At 45.2% G+C, this 21,253-nt stretch overlaps 3 protein-coding genes across 4 annotated transcripts; 2 read left to right on the forward strand and 1 right to left on the reverse strand.

Moving 5' to 3' along the window:
* Positions 1-14,624: 14,624 nt before the first annotated feature.
* On the reverse strand, positions 14,625-15,266 carry LOC6594121. 2 transcript variants are annotated; one of them, XM_026995411.1, is made up of 3 exons: positions 14,999-15,266; positions 14,828-14,945; positions 14,625-14,761 (listed from the first exon to the last, which is right to left on the reverse strand). In XM_026995411.1, exons 1-3 carry the CDS (start codon positions 15,106-15,108, stop codon positions 14,723-14,725), a joined length of 267 nt encoding a protein of 88 aa, XP_026851212.1. In that variant the 5' UTR covers positions 15,109-15,266; the 3' UTR covers positions 14,625-14,722. The 2 variants fall into 2 exon arrangements, with proteins under 2 accessions (XP_026851212.1, XP_002019543.2); XM_002019507.2 differs by having other exon boundaries at positions 14,823-14,945.
* A 240-nt stretch (positions 15,267-15,506) lies between these two features.
* LOC6594122 lies at positions 15,507-16,265 on the forward strand. The gene is made up of 3 exons (XM_002019508.2): positions 15,507-15,836; positions 15,899-16,021; positions 16,080-16,265. Exons 1-3 carry the CDS (start codon positions 15,541-15,543, stop codon positions 16,213-16,215), a joined length of 555 nt encoding a protein of 184 aa, XP_002019544.1. The 5' UTR covers positions 15,507-15,540; the 3' UTR covers positions 16,216-16,265.
* A 200-nt stretch (positions 16,266-16,465) lies between these two features.
* Positions 16,466-18,382, forward strand: LOC6594433 (serine protease 7). The gene is made up of 5 exons (XM_002019509.2): positions 16,466-16,640; positions 17,044-17,424; positions 17,483-17,591; positions 17,653-17,939; positions 18,002-18,382. The coding sequence occupies exons 1-5, from the start codon at positions 16,571-16,573 to the stop codon at positions 18,304-18,306; spliced, it is 1,152 nt and encodes a 383-aa protein (XP_002019545.1). The 5' UTR covers positions 16,466-16,570; the 3' UTR covers positions 18,307-18,382.
* The last annotated feature ends 2,871 nt before the right edge of the window (positions 18,383-21,253 follow it).

The following is a 21,253-nucleotide window of genomic DNA, read 5'->3' on the forward strand; positions in this document are numbered from 1 at the left end:
GACCACATTTAATTCATTCGTTCAGCTCTTTTTTCACAATTATGTACGAATATATGGCGCAGTTTCCACGCTTCCACACAAAAGAAGCGACCATAATCATGGCCATAAAAGGGCAAACCGCAAAGCCAACTCGTTTGTTTGTTGCACAATGCCCCTTAATGAACAACGGAAATTGCTGGCCACTAAAGTGCAGTCGCACTAAAATCGCATAAAAATAAATCAAGTGAACAGCCACTAAAAAAGTGGGATAGATAGCCTTTTTTGTTCATACTCTCTCAACTAATTGATGATACTTGAGCGGAAACAAATTCATTTCCGATGGGTTTCTACTCCCTATCTCTCTCTTTCTCTTTAGCTCACTGTATATTCGTACATCCCCTTTGGGTGCAGGGTAGTGAATGAACACAGAGAGCAACAAGCAGCGACACATGCAATTGCAAATTTCATTTGTTGTGGCACTTTTCATAACGTGCCTAAGAGCAGGGCCATGCCACAGAGCCCCATTGTGCAACGCTTCGAAAAGCACATTCCTGCTGCTGCTGTTGTCAGACACCATATAGATGGATACAGATTCAGATACAGATACAGACGCCACGTACATTTGTGCTGACTGATAAATAACGATGCAATTGACTTGAAATCGTGGCCGCATTTATTGTACAATGAGTGAAGGATGCTCTGATATGGAAAATTAAGTGCTAGAGATGGGTGTGCCTTAAAGAGGATTATAAAGAGTGAAAAAAAAAGATACAAGTACCTGGATTATTTGCTACGGAAGGGACTTAAATGTTAGCATATATAATCTTTTCATTTCTTCAACTTTCCTTCCCTACAGGCCTCTTGTTTCGCCATCTCCAAGGACACCTTTTAAATTAATTGATAGGATATCCATTACGATACTTCCATCTCACGCTGTCATCTCTGGATCTGTCGGGTCCCTCGGGTCCCTGGGCCGTGTTTTATTGTTGCCTTTTCACACACACTTTATTTATTTATATATTTTCTCTGTGCCGCTCGCTCGTCTCTTTTCAGTTCAGTTTTTCCTACCCTGTTTTTCCCGCTCCTCTCTTAAACCTTAAGCTGTATTCATTTTTTGTTTATCAATATTTGCTTTTTGTATTGATATGCAAAAAAAAAGCAGGAAACTTTTATTAATGACCAATATGCGCAGATTTCCTTTTGGCAGCCTTTTATTTAGTTCGCTCTCAGCGCGAGATACGAGTATGCCTGCGAGTTTTCCCCTTTTCAAAAATGATGCAATGTAAATTTTCATTTTAAAAGCTTTTTTCATGCCTTTAAGTGCGTGTCTGCGTTGCGTTTTTTTTTTTTTTAAGGTGTATACAAATATTGTTGCACAGTGACATTGAAAGGCTGTCCTGTCAAATATGTATATTGTATACATTTCCTCGATTTTTTATCACGCTCTCGCTCTCTCTCTCTCTCTCTCTCTCTCTCTCTCTTTTTGGATTGTTCGGCATACTATGCATTGTCCAATTTGGCATTAATTTAAATGATTTATTTTGTTTAATTCCATTTTACGGATATGTTGCCAGCCGCACAAAAGACTCGGCGGATCATGATTGATGGTCAAATGGGTCGTCAACATTTTTCCAGGCAGCAGCATCGGCATCGGCATCGCCAGCAGGCGCTCGGATTTAATTTGATTGAAAAGCAAACCGAAAAATCAATTCAAGCTAATGGATTTTCCAGCACCGCACTAGGCCATAGATACGAGTATCCTTCGTCCCCCGCTCTCAAATTTCAGAGGTACTGGCTTTTTTTTTGCTGCTTTGGTCCTCCAGTCATTTGCATCAACAGCTCGGCAATCGATTTTAGAGGCGGGGAGCGATTTTTCAATAAACAATTCACAAGGAAAAAAATGTTTGGCATGCCCCTTAGGATATGATGGGGATGGGGGACACGAGTATCCTTTGTTGTTTATTTGATGCCTGATCTGTTGGCGGTTTTCGGGCAGAAATGCCGCGAGGGCAAGGCCATTTGAAAATCCTTTTTGGTAGTCGGCAGTTATTCATGCCTCATTTGAATAATATTCAAAGCTCGTTCCATTAGAGCCATTGACACTGCCGTCTGCAGACATACGGCCTCGGCCTTGGGCTTCGTGTTAATTAGTTGTCTGCGCATTTAAAACTTAATTAAACACTGCCCGGGCTCTTAATTAACAGTATTGGCAGCTGGTAAGCTGGCGACTGGTATTCCAGCTGCCACAAACAGAGACCAGTGGTATGTGGCAGTGCCACACGGGCACCAGAGTGTAAAATGTGTTGCCACCTAACTGTCGGGCTTCATTAACATGCCAGTCGGTTCAATGGAGATGTGGCATTGACAGCCCGTCCTGCAAGATTGGCAGCTTCAAATCAGATCAAAGAATGGGAGAAATTACTTTGTTTCACTGGCTTACTTCTGGCTATAGCCAGAGAAAAGGGCTTTAACTTTAGAGGAGCGTTTCCGATCCCCCATGGAGATGGGAGCGGCGGCTGCCTGTCGCTGGCAATTAACTTTAAAGCTGTTGTCATTCCATCGCACCATTGTTTGTGCCTCAACTTGTGGATGCTGATGGTTTTTTCTTTGCAACACTGTTGCTTCTCCTCTGTTGGATGCTGTTGGTTGCTGTTGCTGTTGGTTGCTGGTGAAAAATGCATGAGTCAGCCGGAAGCGGCAACCACCAGCTGCGTTTGGCCCATACCGTAGCCCCTGCCAAAGGGCCATGTGGGATGGATGCCTGGTCTCTGTCCCTGTCCCTGTCCCTGGCCCTGTCCCTGTGATGGCATGTATCCCCCTCTGTCCCTGCGGAGGGGCAGGGAATGCTGGAAATTTATACAATAAACGCTTGGCAAGTTCAACACAATTTCCTCATGCATCAGTCGGTCTCAACTTCACTGCACTGTTGTCCCCTGGCTTGTCTTTTCTTCGGTTAGCTTATTCCTGCACTAGTTTCCTTCTTGTTGCTCAATTTTCCTTCTATTTTCTTTTCTTGCTGGTTTCCCCCTTCACACATTTCTCTCTTGCTTTGCTGCACAGCAAAAAACATAATTAATTTTTATGGTTTTGTCTTTGCGCTGGCACCTTTTTGATGCGCTTTCGAGGTCTGGTCAGCAGGGGACTCACACTCTGTGTGAGTGGATACCCAGTGGGTCTCCCTGAAAAATGCATACAAAAGAAATTAAAAATAGCACGAGGTAGGGTTTTATCCACCGGTTTTTATGCTATCATGTGTATGCCTTTGGTTGGATAAACAGTTTCAGCGGAAAGTAGGATGAAGGTGCATCCTTGAGGAGCGCCAGCTATTTTATTCGCACTCACTCTCATAGCTTGAATATTATTCATTGAGTTTACACCCTGTTAACCACATTTGATGGCCGTTAGAGGCGGCATATAAACATTTACTGCCGCCCCACAATAATAACTACTTACGGCTCCATAAAAAAAGAGTCAACCTCAACTCTTCTGGCGACTGGCCCGTAAAGAGTAAGTCCGACGCAGGCTGCCCAGTCCACCGTCCAGCGCACTGACCGAGCGGTGGGCCATTTAATACCGAGTCTCGCCCCCCGCCCCATCCTCTGGGTTCTTCTCCGCAATGATGTTATTGCTGCTGCTGCTGGTGCTTGGCCATCCATTGCTGTGGTAAGCAGCAGGTGAGAAGTCGAGCATGGCACACACTTCACGTGGCAGCCACAGGAGCTGCAGCCATGCAGAACCGCCGCAGCAGCAGCAGACCCCAACACCATCCTTCTGCCCACCCACCACCCAGTCACTCACTCAGTCATTCCTTGCTGCCACTACAGTTACAGTTTCGGTTTGAGTTTCTTTGTCTTGCCTCTCATAACAGTAAAAACAGTAATAAGAATAATAAAATAAAGGAAAAAGCAGGATGCAGGAGGCAGGACGAAACAACAACGCAAAAGTGGCCGAAGCTTTAGATACTCTTAAACTCAAAAAACATTTATTAAACGACGACTTATAAACAACCTGAAGGACAAAGACTTGTTTTGTGTAATGAAGCTGACATTAAGGATCGATAAAGCTGATCAAAAATGTGTCCTTCTCTGATTCTCAGATACCCCTCCGAAAGGGTGTGAGAAAAGAAACCCAATAAAAGGTGAAACTAAGGGAGAGAGAGAAAGTGGGGGGAGGTTTCCGCTCACGTTGGCGATATTTTTAAATATTTTATTGTTTAATTCTTGTAGGTGTGTGTGTGTGCCCTGTGCGAAAAGTTTAATGGCATGCAACGCTTCGCTTCACATTATCATTACAATTACGAGTATTCCGCTTGAGTTTTCTCGCCTCCCACCCACCGCTCCATCATTTCCCGCTCCACTCCACTCTCTCTCTCTCTCTCTTTCTGTCAATTCGAGCAGGTATTAATTATAAAGCCCAATGGAGGTCTTGGTCATAAACACAGAGCATCTTGCGTATTGCAGTTCATTTTCCGCTCGGATTGGGGTCCATTAACCGTGCGTCTGCCCGTAGCCGCGATCGATGGTTACCCTCCCACCGTCCGACCCACTCATACGGACTGATAAATACTTATATGCAGAACAATAAAGGGCAATTATAATGCGTTTTCTGAGAGCGGAGGCTGTACTTGTGAAATAACGGTTTTAATTAATATTTTTCCTGCGAATATCTGTTTATCCTTTAAGAGGATGCTGCTGCTCCTGTTGCTGGCCTTGTCCAAGACGATCTTTTGAGTACTTAAGCCATGCTTTTCCTCCAGCCCCAGAGGGGAAATGCTTTAATCTTCCTTTGTAGATAATTCCTTGAACGTTTTTTCCAGTCTTTTACTAATTTTTCCAATAATCAAGCTACAATTATTAGGTCACAGCCAGTTGAACTCCCCAGAGGCTATCGACTTTTCACACGCACACGAACACACACACACACACTGGTGGCCTTCCACTCTGCTTTTACATTCAAGTTTTCCATTTCCGCTTTGGCGCCTGCTTCCTGTCTGCAGCCTCAGTGCCCATTTCCACTTTCCACTTCCACAGCCAGTGGCACTTCCAGTCCCAGCTGCATAATATTTTATTATCCCCAACGCCTATCTGCATTGTCCTGGCTCCTTCCCTGTGTCTGCAATGCTGCCCCATCTTTCCAGGATATCTGTGAATATCCCTATAGTTCTTTGGCCGCTATGTAGCAGAGGCTCTAACAAGTGCAAGTGCGGCTCGAATTTAGTATTACCCGCACTCGCACTCGTAGTCTCTCCTCTCGCCTTTTGCTGGGTTGTCCTTGCTGGTTTGTTGGTTTTAAGTTTTTGTGTATTTCATTATATAGGAAGGGCCTGCTCTGGGGATTTGGTTTCTCGGGGATTGGGCTGCTTGTGCTTGCTTGTGTGCCCCTCTTGCCACATTCAGCAGACGCTTAAATCCTTTACACAAGCTGTTTGCCGCGCATAACGAAATAAAATAAATAATCCCGTTTAATGGAAAGGCACCGAGAATGAGCAGCGAAGAAACGGAGAGAGGCACAATGGCTTGGCGAGGTGGAGAGCCAGCGGCAGAGGCACACTGGGAGGAGTGGCGGTGGCAGCAACAATGCCGCACAGCAGCGCATTTCCTTTCCAATTTTCACTGCTGCTTCTGCTCCTTTTCACCATCTTTTCCTGCTGCTGGCGACGGTCCTGCTGCTCCTGATGCTCCTGATGCTGTGTGTTGTGCACACGTACGCGGCTTAAGATTTTCCCCATTCATATCGTGCGCCTGGCTGCCTGGCTGCCTGGTGCTGATTTAAAGGAAGAAAGGAACCAGTTCCACATCGACATCCTGTTCAATATGCATTTGGCTGTAGTTAATGCCGTCTCGGGAGTAACTGATTGCCACAGTCGGCGCTGGGACCGCTGCCTTGTATTATGCATTCAAATTGATGCACGTTCGCTACTTTTTCTACCTCCGACTCTGCCACAGAATGCAGCACATGTGTGTGCGAGGCGCTGATTACAGTCTGCCACATACACGTAGGGCGAGGACTTGAGTCCTGGTTTCCTGACTCCCGCTCCCTCGCCCCCCCGCACACAACACACTAACTTAACGAGCACTTAAGTGGCTTCGCTCTGGCGCTGCCTTCGGTGTCAGCTTAGCTCTAAATATTAGGTTTAATTAAATATGAGCTCATAATCGAGTGGATGTCCTGCGTACTGCGCCCTGGAACATCTGGCCTTCTGCTTGCTCTATCATTTTATGGGGCACTTTATCTGTTTAATTAAAAGGTTGGCTCTTAATTGAAATCGCTTCTGATATTTGAGCTGTCACAATTGCCAGCTGACCTGGCCCTGAGGCGGAGGACGCACAGCAGACAGACAGCACAGAGAAGAGCAGCTACATATATAGGAGAATGATTTGTGTAATTACAGGGGAGGGGGAGGCATTCCGGGAAATTATTATCCGATATGTGAGGGAATTAACATCGAGAGCAGCATGGTGTATCGAAGCATTCCTTGGCCCATTGCAATGGCCTTAAATACCAGTCGGGCCATTGAATAAATTATGCACCGTCCGGCTAAGAATATCTTCCATCACTTCCACTCCCAATCGTTTTATTGGCCTATTCCCAATTGACCAAACACAAGTTCTCCCCACTGTCGCATTGAATTTGATTTGATTTGGCCTTTTCCCGGGAAAACATATTTATCAAACACGAAGGCGAAGCCTCTGTGTGCGTCAAAGACTTTTCAATTTGAATAAACGAAATGTTGGGTAAATATTTGATTTATTTTCGGGTGACCTTTGTCAAATAGACACAGACAAAATCCGGCAGACTCCCCACATTCCCACGGACAGACCCACAGCACATTTGTCTCTTTTTATCTGTTTGACAATTTCTGCATAGAAAAGTGCCTGCCCGAAATTCAATTTTCGCATTTCTCTGTCTCTGTCTCTGTCTCTCTCTCTCTTTGGAGGCTATATAAAAGTTGATAATTTTCATTTGTGACAAGCAATTTTCGCTTTATAACTTCATTGCCTAACAAGGTCAGACCCCAAAACCCCTGAAAGTAGAAAGTAGAAAGTAGATTGTGGAAACCAATTCGGAATATACGAGTAATCTAAGCCAATTACCGCCAACGCTCTAGAGTCTCTGGCTACAGCAAGGTCATCCAAGTCATTCCGGGAATACGAGCAAACGATTATTACTGCATTAGGAGCTCCATTCCGTCCGGGTAGAGCAGCGGTGGTACGCTGGTACGGTGGCAACGCACATGTGAGTCGCATGCAGATAAGCAAACGTAATAGAAACAGATTACGGACATCCCCCAGACATCGCTGGAGAACCATTCTGGGGAGTCGGCATTCAGACACCCACCGCCAGCTCCTGACACTCTCCATCTCTCTCTGCTCCCCATTCATCCGTAACATAATCGTAAAAGTCAAAGCTTAGCTCAATGTTAGATTGCAGCGTTTTGTGGGTGGAAATTTTTTAAAGGCAAACTGTCGGAGATGCTCTCCAGAAAGCATGAACATGTGACTGCTTGACAAAAGTCATTAGAAATTCCATAAAAACTGAAGCCAGACAGAGATGGAGAGCATCTCTTGTGTGTGTGTGTGTGTGTGTGTGTGGCCATAAGCTGACATCGTTTCAGCAATTTTGTATTAGAAAAGATTAACTCCATGGAAAATGTGGGTCGTTCTTTGAAGGCAATGCAAATTACCCCAAAATCTTCTTTCACCAAACGAAACGAAACGAAACAAGCTTCTATTCGTTGGTTGTCTATAGTTCTAGCTGGGGGTTTGCTTTTCGTTTTCTTTTTCAGTTGGCAACTCAATTGAGTGTAAAACAATTTCATTAAATTGGCAGTCGCTGGTGTGTCGCTGTCTGTGTGTGTGTGTGTGTGTGTGTGTGTTCCCTCCGGGGGCATGTGTTTGTTTTGAGCAAGGAACGGCGTCGTGTCCTCCACTTGGCCACATTCATTTATTGAACGGTGCCACCAGAAACCGAATGAAACCCAGAACTAAACCCAGAACCGAACCTAGCGGAATCACACTCGACCTCATCATTGTCGATGTCGTCTGCTCTCCCAGCATTGTTCTATTTTTATTATTATTTTATTGTCTGGCTGCAGCAGAAGCCATCGTAGCCATCGGGACATGTGGGAGAGACCCTGACCGAGAACGGAGGATCCTAGACCGAGGACAGTGGACGGAGGACGGAGGACCTTCTTGCCATTGCAATTTATCGCATACGCTCGGAAAACATGTTCGCAGGCATTTTTATCATTTCCGCATTTATATGGTTTCCGCTCGAGCTGCAAGCAAACTAAGAAGTGGCTTTCTGCTTTATTGCCCATCGTCCTACCTCCCTTCCCCCTTCCCCTTTACGCCCTCTTGGGGGATATGTCCTCTGATGGAGCTCGCAGCTGAAACAGAGACAGCATGGACCTACGATTACTCGTGGATGAGAGGAGCCGTGGAGCCGAATGAATTGTTTAGGTTTAATTTATTGTACTGAGATTGGTTATGGGCTTTCGGTCTGGGTCAAGCCCACTGCACTGCTCGAAATGGTCCGTCCCCGAGGGGTCCGTCCTGGAGCACAGGTTGAAGGTCGACAAAGTTTTCGCTTCGGTTCGATTGGGTTTTTACATTGATGACATCAATTTATTCTTATGAAGATAAATGCTAGTTTCTGCCTTAAAAATATACATATATTTTTGCATGTGTAAAGAAAAAGTCTAGGGAAGCAGAAAACTATGAAAAATACACCCGAAGGAAAGGCAATTAAATAAAGCTAAAATCAATATTCATGCAATATTTCTTTTGATTTCATTTGATACTTTGTCTTATGCAAACGAAGCATTTTCCCTTTGTTCTAGCACTCACCCAAAAGTTCTTTGCTGTGTAATTTTCCACAAAAAATATAACACTTGAAAGGACAGGCAGCTAAAAAAAAACAAAAAAACAAAAAAGTACTTCTCGTATATGGTGTCCTGCCTCCGGCTCTTCTTTTGGGGGCAACGCACAAAAAAATGGTGAAAGAACTGAGAGGAAAGGACACGAAAAAGGGGCATGCAACCAGCCGGACAGCGGAGACTTGTTAAGGGTCAGTAATAAATCTCGGCAGCTTGTGCTGTAACTTAAATTAAATGCTGCAAAATCGGCTGGGCCGGACCCCTGGACAAGAGCGGGAAGGTAAAAGGAAAAGGCGAAGGAATACCGAAATACCATACCCGCTGCACGCAGCAGAGATGAAAAATGAGAGGCAATGAGGAAGGGGCACGACGCACAGACACATACACAGTGGAAAAGTGCACTGAGACGTGAGCGAACCGAAAAACGAAAACGAAAACGAAACAAGGAACAACTGAAATTAAATAGAGTTTTCACAAAACAAGCGGCTAAATATGCTGCAATTGCTGCCTAGGTTGCCTGTCAGGAGGATCAGGACTTCCGCTCTAGTGGTATGCAGACACACACACACACACACAGAAACGGGACAGGAAGTGGATTGGATCCGAGTGGAGTGGAGTGGAGTGGTAAGCGACCCTCCCTGATGGCATGTGTAAAAAGTCAGGGAGCCAAAAACGAGACTGCACGTGGCAAACAAAACTGTTGGCCACTTTTTAGCACAAAAGCACGCTAAAATTTATGGCTGCCAGCATTTGCGTGTTGGCAAGTTTTTTGCCCGCCCATCGAGCGGAAAAACCACCTGGAAAAAGATGAAAATATTACATTTCACACACGTATCACATAGAAGAGTTAAATTGCCAGCAGAAAAAAAGGATACAGGAGGAGGAGGAGGAGAACAAATGAAATTTTTGGGTTATTAAAGGGGTTACCGTCTACCCTCCCACCACCCCTTACATAATTTTCGGACTATTATACGACTATTCAATTTGCGCTGATGGCCTCCGACCAGCTGGAAGGAATATCTGTGAAGGTCAATTGAGGTCCTCAATTGGGCATAAATATTTCAATGGGATTCCCAAGTATTTTGCGATGCAAAGCGGCTTACATTTAATTTGATATCGTACCCCCGATAAAACCGCTCCGCATATTACATATTTTCCTCCATAGAACGGCGGCGGCGGCGGGGGTGGGAGAAATCAATTTCGTCTGATTTATTTCATGCGGGTGGGCCTCGTATTTATGTACGATATGAATTATGTGCCACAAAATACTTAAAATGGACTTTAATTTTTCTCGCTTTTATTTCGGTGGGAAAATTAATTTTGCAATGCGAAACTTTCGTGCCCCCACGCGGGAAAAACCAATCAAAAATTCTGCACTGCACCCAAAAATGCATTAACTGAAAACATTTTTGGGGGGCGCAAAAGTTTCGGCTTTCGCCATAAATTAAATGCTGGCGAAACTATAAAATTGAAATTATGGCAACTGCCAACTAATGAACAGCAATAAAAATAAATACATTGGCGGCACGGGCCAGGGGGCAGAGGACACAGGGCAGGGGGCAGGGGGGCAAGAACTTTCGCCTTTCAACGTTGCACCTGAATGACTTTCAAGCCAGCGAGAAACTATCTGAAACTGAAACTATGTCAATACATTCTCAAAGCCCAAAGTCAGAGTCAGGGCGAGTCCATGGACTCCACTCCTGAAGTATCATTTTTTCGTAAAAAGTTTTCCAACTTTTTCAGAGGCGAAAAAAAAGGGGATAGCATACTTTAGTGCGCGACTGGCAGTCCTTCGACTGCCTCACAGCAAAGGACGAACCACACTGAATACGAAGTCGGCAGTCGGCAGCCGAGAGGACTTCGGGCTATGAGAGCTCGTCGGCCAGAGCTTTCGCTCTCTTAGCCTTTGCAGAACTCTCTTTGGCGTGCGTGTGCGATGGCGATATATTGCTTGCGCCGCCAAAACGAGACGGGCTGATGCGATGCTATCCCTCTCGCACCGCGAAAGCTGTGTGTGTCGGCACCACACACAGGCGAGTGCCACTTGTGACGCTTGGGAATCCCAAATGTTAATAATGCAACGCCAGGCGGCAGGGACTCGACTTTCTCGCTGACTTTGGTCATGTATGTCCATGCCGGACAGGAGAGTGGACGGACTTTGCCATGTTTGTGCTTGCCTGTGTGCGGCTGGGACACATGCAGCATTTGGTGGCACTGTTGTTAGGCCGTGTTGACTTGTTTCCTAGTCGCCGCTTGCTGTTTAGGGATTTGCGTCAGTCCAAACGATGGGCCTGTAGGGGCGACAGTGAAATGCATTTCAAGTCTACGTGTAAGTGGGGCCCTGCAACTGCAACTGCAACCCCATTGTTGTTCTTGCCGCACACACAGAGGGGGAGCCGACACACTGAGCCTTCTGAGCAATGGAGACAAAATGGGTAGACAGTTGAATGGGTCACGTCTGAGCATTTAAGCGGGACAAAAATGTGGGTCAATGGGTTTCTAGTTGCGCTTTTCATAATGCGACTGCACAAGTTGTTTTGTTGGGCTCACAGGCTAATCAAATTAGATATCACAGGCATGAGGGCTTTAAGGGCTTTATGGTTTGTTGGGTTACTTCAGGCATAAGTGGATACAGATCTTGAAGTGGCTCTTACATCAGCTAACAAGAGGATAGAAATCTACAAGAGGTTCTTTGGTGTAGCACTCGAGATATGCGGCACTTTTTTAAATAAGATACTTCTCCCGATTGCTCTGTGCTCCGAATTGAATGTCCCTTGTACTTTTAAGCAAATTAAAAGCATTGATTCCCCATAGACAGAGACCGATCTATATATATATAGATGTATCCTAAAGATGTTTTAGCTCATGCTCAAGAGGTCGGTTCTTAAGTTACCTGGCGTTGAACCAAGTTTAAACAAAGTTTTGGTGCACCTTAAGCCTGGGCAAACATTTTGCCACCACCAAAAACAATGTGTGGATGGCAACACGGAAGCAACAACAAAGCCAAAATCCACGAAATCCCTGCAAAGTTTCTGGCCAATGCGGCCACATAATAATGGCCACAGTTTCGTTTCACACGCTCCACTGATTAACATGGCCAGAACACACCCACACTCCAGTACGGCGTGTGTGTACGGCTAATTGAAATTTAATTTAATGGCCGCACGTTGAAAACCCACGGCACGGAAAATTCCGTGTACTGGAAAAGTGTGTTGGGAAAACGCTCTTGAAGCGTTTCCCAGTTCTAATTAAATTGCTAGCGATTTATGAATTGCATTTCCCCTGCATAAAAAATAGGGGCAGCAGAACAGAACAGAACAGAACACAAAATGGTGCACTGACCAAACCATAAAAATGCCACACAAAACTGGCATTTAGCTAATTGAACATGTGTTCTACTGTATACAGTGTGCACTGCTCGTAGCCCTTTTGCTTTTGCATTTGTTTGAGTTTTGTCTTTGTTTACCCGTTCCAGCTTTTTACAGTTCATTAATATTGAAGGGGAGAGGGCCTTGCACGGAGGAGTACGACGACGAGGGTCAATTGCAAATTAAAAGCCAACTACATCCCCTCTACGGTGCTCTCTGTTGCCACACCTTTTTTTATCTGTGTGTGTGTGTGTTTTCCACATTTCGCCGTTTCCCCATTTCCCCATTTCCCGAGTGCCAGCTAATTTAAATTTTTTGCTAGTTTGCTGCGGAATTTATGCTTAACAGCAGGTACAGCAGAGAGCCACACAAATTGAGGCATAAATTTCGTTGCATTTCTATGCATTTTCCCGTTTTTGTTTTTTGCTTCTTTTGTTTAATTAAAACATTGTTCTGGCTGCACCGAAATATACGTACATACATGTTTATATGTATCTAATAAATATTTAAGGTCTGGGACTGGGACATTCTGACAGCCAAAAACAATTTCAGTAATGGCCATGAAATTCGTATAACTTTTGATTACTTTTGGATTGAATTCACTTATAATTACCGGCATGAGTCGGCCCTTGATGGGCACTCGAAAGTGTTTTCAATTTCAATTAATATACAAGCCACTCGAACAGCCGCAACCCCATTGGAATCCACACACACACAATTGAGTCCGAGGACTACTACTACAGCTGCTCGATGGCTCCTTCGACCGGAAATCAACTGAAGTGCTGTCTGCCTTTGATGGCTGTCTAGCTCCTGCAGTTTGCTGACGATACTGCTACTGCTGCTGCTCCTCCACTGAAGATGCCTGAGTAAATGCCTTAAACTTTGTTTAAACTTTTGCCCCAACTGTTGTCTGGCTGGCTGGCTGGCTGACTGGCTGGCTAACTGGCAGTGGAAGGGCAGTGGCCAAGAAAATTAGCAATGATACCGTATCATCGGCTTTGGAGGCTTGCTCTGGCTCTCCTCATAATGCCATCATTATGGGGGCACAGAGGAAAAGTTAAAGTTTTTAGTAGCAACAGCTTTTGCTGAAGGACAAAAATTTCCAACAAGAATTTTCATGCGACGCCACCGGTGGCTGGAATTTCCGGCATGCTCCCGTAAAAGCCCAGGTCTAAGCAGGAAAATTATTAAACAATGCCCAAGTGGACACGCAGACGGACTGCAATGACGATGGGATGATGGGACGATAGTACGATGAGACGATGACAATGGGAGCCATGGTGCATGCAGCTATGAAAATGGCAAAATGGCAAAGTGCTGACCTAAGCCCACAGAACGAAAAAATGGCCCAGTCAGGAGTCGGTCAGGATGGAGGCCCAGGAAAAGGCACACAAAACGACCAAACAGACACACAAAAAAGTGTAGTGACACTGCTACTCATCACAAACTCGAAATCCAGAATTCAGTCTGTGACTCAAACTGGTACTGGTACTGGTCCAGTGACCGACAGGCAGGAGGAGGACATGACGAAGTGTCACATGGGACAGAGGCTACAAAATCCCAATGTAGCCGGTGATAAGGCCAACTAGGGGGCCACGTGTTTGCCTTTCAATTTGTGCAGCCGTAGCCCTAGTCAGGGGTAGAATTATGAATAGACCAGCAAAAAACAAAGCTCCCCAACAAGAGGAGACAGGATAGGCATCAGGAATGGGGGAAGTGACATCCCAAGACCGGAGTGGAACGGAGCGTTAGAGCATTCATTGAAGCTAAACAGGCTGAGGGCGGACGAGGCGTGGAGGTGGTGGAGGAGGTGGAGGAGATGGAGATGGGTTACTGGATGGGCTACGCTTCGATACCAAAAGGCAAAAGAAAAACAAGTTTTCCGCAAAAGTTGTACTTGATTTTTGCCTTACTTTAGTTGCCGCTTGTTTTCCATGCTCTGGGCTTCTTTTGTTTCCATCTGGAACAAGATGCATCGAATGAAATTAAAATGTAAATTCCACTGCTGCACGTTAAAGGTGAAACTAGAGAGATTTCGCAATTTGTCAAGAATATGCTGCATATAAATAACTATACGACCCATAAACATCAGCATGCCATCTAGAGAGTCAGCAGCAGAGGGCCAAGCTGGCCAGAGAATGTGGCAAGAAGGCCAAAGAGTGTGGCAGAAGACGAGAAACCAAGACGCCCAGAGAGTGTGGCAGAGGACGAAAGGCCAAGACGCCCAGAGAGTGTGGCAGAAGACGAAAGGCCAAGACGCCCAGAGAGTACGAGTATGGCAGGAAATGCGGCAGAAGTGCAAGCTGATTTGGCTCCCGTTGCGAAAGTGAAGTTGAAGGATGCTTTCTGGCTTTCTTGTAAAACACAACAAAATATATATGTATATTTTATTGCACAAATTCATCGGTAATCCGTAGACATTATCTTTTTGTAGCGCTTCTTCTCTTTTTTTGTGAGTTGGAAAACCTTGTCATGCGTGTACTTTAGCTCGGCCTCATTATGCAACGGCGGCCACAAAGAGGTGTATGCCATGTTCCTATGAAAAAAATGGCATCCATTATTATGGTTAAGCTCTAGTCAAGCTTAGTAACGGTTACCTAACCAAGCTGAACATATCGACGGCAGTGCTCTGAAAATTAATCAGGTTAGCGATCTCCTTCTGAAACTGTGCTTCATAATCCCTACGGGCTTTCGAATAGCGATGAAGGCAGACATAGGAGCTGCAAAGAGAAGATGTTCCGAAAGACTGTTCATCACCATCGTGGATACTTACTAATTAACCTTAAAGTTTGAGTAACTGGGATAGCGACTCATAGCATCGGCATCATCGCCGTGTTGCAACTTTTTTTCCCTGATCTGAAATGCCTCATCCTCGTTCCTCATATTGAATTGAGCGAGTTGTTTTGACTCATCCTCGTTGGGAATATCTTTCAACTCTGTACTACGCCGGTGTCGAGTGTCTATCACAGAGGAACTCCGAAAGTTGAGGCTTTTCCGCAATTCGGACACTCTGCTCTTCCTATCAATAGGTATATCTTCTTCCATTGTGATAGGTATTTGTATATATAATGTAAGAATATATAGATATTTAGTTCCTATCACTATGGAAGTTTGTTTGTTTATGATGCAGGGATAGATTCTGAGTTTAAGTGCAAGGTTACTGTGACATGGATTATCGATCATGGATCATCTCCTCCCATCAGAGTAGGCAAATGGTCAAAAGTAATCATTCCACAGTCATAATTCTCTCGTATACCACTCGAAACATACCAAAAAATTCCACAGATAAACAGGATTATACATTCATAGGCCACCATGAGTACCAGAGAGTCCATTAGCAGTAGAAAGTCATTGGTGGTAGGAGTTAGATCGACCCAGGAGCAAGCTGCTATCGCGCGGTACTCCCGTTGGACCGCCTCGGTCACTATCGATGAAAACTTTACGAGTGGTTTTCCGGATATGAGTCGTCGTCATGAGAAGGACAAGCAACACATTGTGCCAGGGTACCAGGACTTGCCTGAAGTAAAATATGATCCGAAATTTACACCACCTTACTGCGATGATTTGGAAGTTTTCATCGATCCGAATTTTGCAACATTTCGTGTACCACTGTAAGCTTCAATGCCTTTTGGGTGGGGCAGTTGATTTCAGTTTTGTAACGGGTTTTCTTAAGGTATGTCCGCTGTCTGGAGCGCTATGGACAGGCCAAGCGACGCTATAACAGGCAACTCAATCGAGAGGTCAAAAAACTGATCGAGAATCAGCCAACAGCAGATTGTGCCTGGCAATTCGTGAGGTAAGATCTGCTGATCTTTCGTCTATATCTGAGTACTAAATATTCGATTTATATTCAGAACCATGAGCTATACCACTCTCTGGCCTCCGCTGCATACCAGGGAGGAGTTGAAGCTGTTTGAAAAGGGCTTCTGCAAGCTGTCGCCTGCGGAGAAGCGTCACTATGATAAGATAATGAATACCAATTTTACTTAAATGCGAAGTCTGAAGATACCACACAAAAATAAAATACTAAATTAAACGCAAAAAAAGCTTTACAAGTTTGTCTTTCGATCGCTTTGAAGCTTTACTCAAAAGCTTTGCTTATTTCCTCTCCGACTCACGATGTTGCTCTCACGCTCTCCCAAAAACCCTGATCATTATCTCCCCGAATCGCATGGCGGTATTTAAAGGCCTCTCGGAGCCGACTTTGCGATCAGTTGGTCAGCGTCTCAACGTTCCGTCTCCGTCTGAGTAGTCTCCTTCCCCTCCCGCTCGAGGTCGTTGTGCGTAATCGCGTGTGTTTTGATTTGATTTGTGTTTTGTGCAAATTGTGGGAAATACTCCCAAGATGAAGTCAACATTCCAGTCGCTGGGGGTTTTTGTCACCTGCCTCCTGGTTCTAGTGCAAGCCCAAGAAAGTAAGTAACTAAAAGTCATAATTTATCCAATCTCTGACTCATGGACTTTGCCAGGGGATAACCCAACATCAGTGAGAGATGTGTGAGGTGCGCCTGCAGTAATGACTCGAATAAATCAAAGAAAAAGTTCAATTCGATTCAATTTTTGAGCTCGCTGCAGAGCAAATTACTTTCTTGAACCTACAAAAAAGTATAATCGCACATTAAATTTTTATGTGCACGTCAATGAAGCGGTTTCTGTTATCAATTAAATTCTTGCTGGAGTAATTAATTTGTAGAATGGCAATGACTTCTCAGGCAAATCAACAGCGCGACAACAAACTAGTTTCGATGCCAAACAAGTTGTCATGTAAATCAATCCGTGTGCACTTGCATTACAATGTGATATTATTCCCACTTCCAGGCTGTAGAAATCCCAACCAGCGGCAAGGCTACTGTGTATCGCTCTATGACTGTCCGACTCTGCTAAGTGTCGTCCAGCAGAGCTCTGTGAGCAGTGACGATCGCTCTTTCCTGGTCAACTCCCAGTGCTACAATGGCATTGGTCGCCAGCCACATGTCTGTTGCACCAACGATAGGGGATACGGGGCTGCAGACACAACCACTCAGCGATCGGTGATTGTCAGCAGTAGGCCCACGGTGTTTGGTGGCCAACAGGGGCCGGGTAATCTACTGCCGGTGCCTCCAAAGTGTGGTCCTCACTCGTTCAGCGATAAGGTCTACAATGGCAATGACACCGCTTTGGATGAGTTCACCTGGATGGCTCTCTTGGAGTATGTGGATCGTGAGTTGTGATTGACATATCCATAAGGAACAGAGGCCTGATTGTCTCTCTCTTTCAGGCAAAGGTCAGCGACAGCTAAGTTGCGGTGGAAGTCTGATCAACAATCGTTATGTCCTGACGGCTGCACATTGTGTCACAGGGGAAGTGGCCACACAAGTCGGACAATTGTAAGTAGCTCCATCTTTTCTTCTCAAGCCCCTAATCAATCTCTTTTCTTTAACCTTCCAGAACTTCTGTACGCCTGGGCGAGTACGACACTAGCAAGGATATCGATTGTATAGCCGGTGATTGCAATCCCCCCTACATAGAGCGCTCCATTGAGCAGACTATTGTCCATCCGGAATACGATGCCACGAGTCGTCATCGCTACCATGACATTGCCCTGCTGCGTCTGGCGGAGCCTGTGACACTCAACGAGTACATTCAGCCGGTGTGTCTGCCACTGGCCACAACCCGCCAGGCGATCAACGTGGGAGAACAGCTGGTGGTCAGCGGTTGGGGAAGAACAACCACAGGTACGTCCGATGAAAGCGTTCAAGGAGAGTTTTTACTGTAATAGAATCGCTGAATCTTCCAGCACGCAAGAGCAACATCAAGCAGAGGCTCTCTCTGCCCGTTAACGATCACGAGTCCTGTGTCCGGAAGTTTGCCACGCGGCAGATCAATCTGATCGGCGCTCAGCTCTGTGCCGGCGGGGAGTTCTACCGCGACAGCTGTGATGGCGACTCCGGGGGTCCGCTGATGCGAAGGGGCTTCGAGCAGGCCTGGTTCCAGGAGGGCGTGGTCTCCTTTGGCAATCGCTGTGGTCTCGAGGGCTGGCCGGGCGTTTACACTTCTGTGAGGGACTACATGGATTGGATCGAGAGCACACTTCGGCCTTGAGGAGTATTCTGGTGCGAGGATTGTGTATCTTTTGTTTAAATTAAGTTTTAATTAAAGTCAAGTCGTGGCGAGGCGAGTCGAGTTCTTTTTTGGCCATTGCGCGTGGCGTCTTTTAATTAACTTGCATTCAATGCGATTTTATCAGCTGCTGCTCCTGCAACGCTGCGTATACGTAATGCGCTTACAGCCGCGCAGTTTGCGGTAATTAAAATCGTTGTTCTCGCTCGAAAGCAAGGCAATGGAGTGCCGAGTGGAGTGGAGTGCCTTGGTGAATAACTTGCGAGATTCTGGTGCTGCCAACTTGCCCGCCAGCACCTTCTTAGCACCCTCAACGATTTTCTATGTAATTTGGCAATGAATTTCTATTATGCAAGAATCCTTTCGCCACTCCTCTCCACCCTTTTTCAATCTTGTTTTCAGGCTGATTGCATTTTAGGGCGGAGCGGAGCGAAGTAGACAATAGCCGGGGCCCCTCATTATGTGTGTGTCCGCAGAAAGGTTAATGATGCCTGCAGGATCCTACAGCAGAGAGACAAAAGGTTTAAAGAATCCTTTGTGGCTTGGGTTGCATTTGACCGAGGCCCTCACAAGCTCTCTAGACCCCTTTTCCTCGCTTAAAATCTAATTTAATGTTTAAGTAAATACTAAATTCTAATGACAAACTGCAGCTATAAGCTCTGCTCCGTTTTTTTTTTTTTGTTTGACTTATCTTTTGCCAGAAACTTGGTTCAACTTTTGGCCAGAAAAAAGAAAAGTTACACCAACTACTCTCTGGTCATGTGTGTGTTTGAGGATAAATGCGGCAAATGAATACAAAAAACACTTTGGCAAAATGCAACCGAAAAAGTTGTAATTCAATTTTGAGGGGGGTCGGGGGATGTTCCGAACTTTTGCCCAAAATGCCAGCCAAATGTAATTAACACGCACACAGAGGGCATCGGAGAGAGAGAGAGAGAGAGAGAGAGAGAGAGAGCGATGGAGGAGGGGATTGGCAACACCAACACAGAGAAAACGGTTGCAATGGAGTGGCAAAACGACTTGTCCAACTGCCAGACAGGGCAGACAGGTGTGGTGTTCTGCACCCCACTGACTGCCCCGTCGATTGGCGCCGGAGTCCAGGGCCCAGGACTCTAAACCGATGCAAATTTCTGGTAGGTAGAAAGGTACAGGTGTGCCACCATTTCTCCTCCACTCAGTTACAGGCTTAATTGAGTTGTGTTGCCAGCATTTAAAATAGCCAGCAGCGCTAACGATCTCGGCAAATACATGTACCATGGGAAAGTGGGAAGGTCAAAAGCCAAAAGAAATAAATTGCATACAATTCATATTTTGCTTGAATTCCCTCTCTCGCTCTCTCTCTCTCTCTCTCTCTCTCTCTCCAGATGAATGGTATACTCAATCTCGTTTTAACAACCATATATACATCCGGTTATGTTCAGCCACATTGTATGCACAAAAGAGAACGAACTCTTATTTAGCAAACTCAAATATAATCTTTCAAAAGTTTCCACAGTGCCAGGCAGCACTGCAGGGGCAGCAGCAGCACACAAAATTGGATTAAATGCCGACGATTTGCCACTGGGATACCGACGTATAAACCTCTTTCCACTCCTCCATTAAATAGAGAAAACAAAATTTAAACTTAAGTGGCAAAAAGAATTGTTGGGTTCCAAAAGAAAGCACTCGAAGAGAATATTTAAACAAAACAGCAAGTTGTTGCACACATGGAAAAAAATATTCGTACCTATACACCTATACATACATATATGTACGAGTATATCGCCGCATTTTGGGGGCTGCTGCTGCTGCGGCAACTGTCGCATAAATCTAATCCATTTTGGGCAAAAATATACATAGTACGAGAAATGGGAGAGAAATTCGGTGATTGATGAATTGAGTAAACGTTACGCATACGCCATGTGGGGGTTTGGTCGGCAAAAAAAGTTGCAATAATTTCATTTAACATGCATAGCAAAACTGCCACTGCCAGTGCCAGTGCCACCAAAAATCCCGCAACCGAAGCTGAAACGAAACTCGAAAACGCTACCCCGATTCTGATTTGAAGGCATCCCCCGAAACCATTCCCGTTCCATTCCCCCAATTTCTGTGCAATTTATGACTTTGGCCTGAATACACACTCATCGCCGGGACCCGTCACAAATGCCAAAGTCGATTTTGCAGCAATTTTCGTGCTGACCCCCCCCCCCACCCCCACCACTCGTTTTTGCATTGAGGAAATCTCTACGGATGAGGTGGGAGCTCCTGCTGCTGCTGCTGCATTTTTGAATAAATGCATTTATAATAAAAAGGACAAGGTACTTTTCGAATTTAAAGAACTCTCCGTTTATTTGTTCAGTAGTGTACAAGGAAAATGTGTGTGCATTTGATTACCGCTTTAGCAGAGCAGAAAGGAGCAGAAAACGGAGAGCGACGACACACAAACACAGGGAGGTCATGGAGGGCAGAGTAATGCAATTTTGGCCTGGTTGGCTGGCTGATTGTTACCGCTACTGATGCAGAGTACGGCACATCATCAGTTGCCGTTTGCCATTTTGCCGTTTGTGCCGCTTTTCGCAATGACGTTATTTACTTAGCATTGCCATTTTGAATTTCGAATTTGCATTCGAAATTTTGCATTTTGTGCATTGCCAATCGAGTGTGCACAGAACACACACACACACGCTCTCACACTCGCAGCAGCAGAACAGTTGATTTTTACAGCCGCTGATTGTGTGTACATACATATGTATGTATGTACGAATATTCCATAATGTTTATTCGGTTGCGCACCAAATAGATGACACAATTAATTTAGCAAAAATCATTGGAGTTTCAGAAAATCTCAACAAATAAAGGGCAATAATCGTAATACAGCAGTCGAAAAATTGATAGGGGAAAGGTTCCCAGAGTGCTTCTATCTGCGTATTTGCTGGTGGAAAATTCAATT

Source organism: Drosophila persimilis, unplaced genomic scaffold, assembly GCF_003286085.1.
Source record: "Drosophila persimilis strain 14011-0111.01,24,50 unplaced genomic scaffold, DperRS2 tig00000000-arrow-pilon, whole genome shotgun sequence".
Lineage (NCBI taxonomy): Eukaryota > Metazoa > Arthropoda > Insecta > Diptera > Drosophilidae > Drosophila > Drosophila persimilis.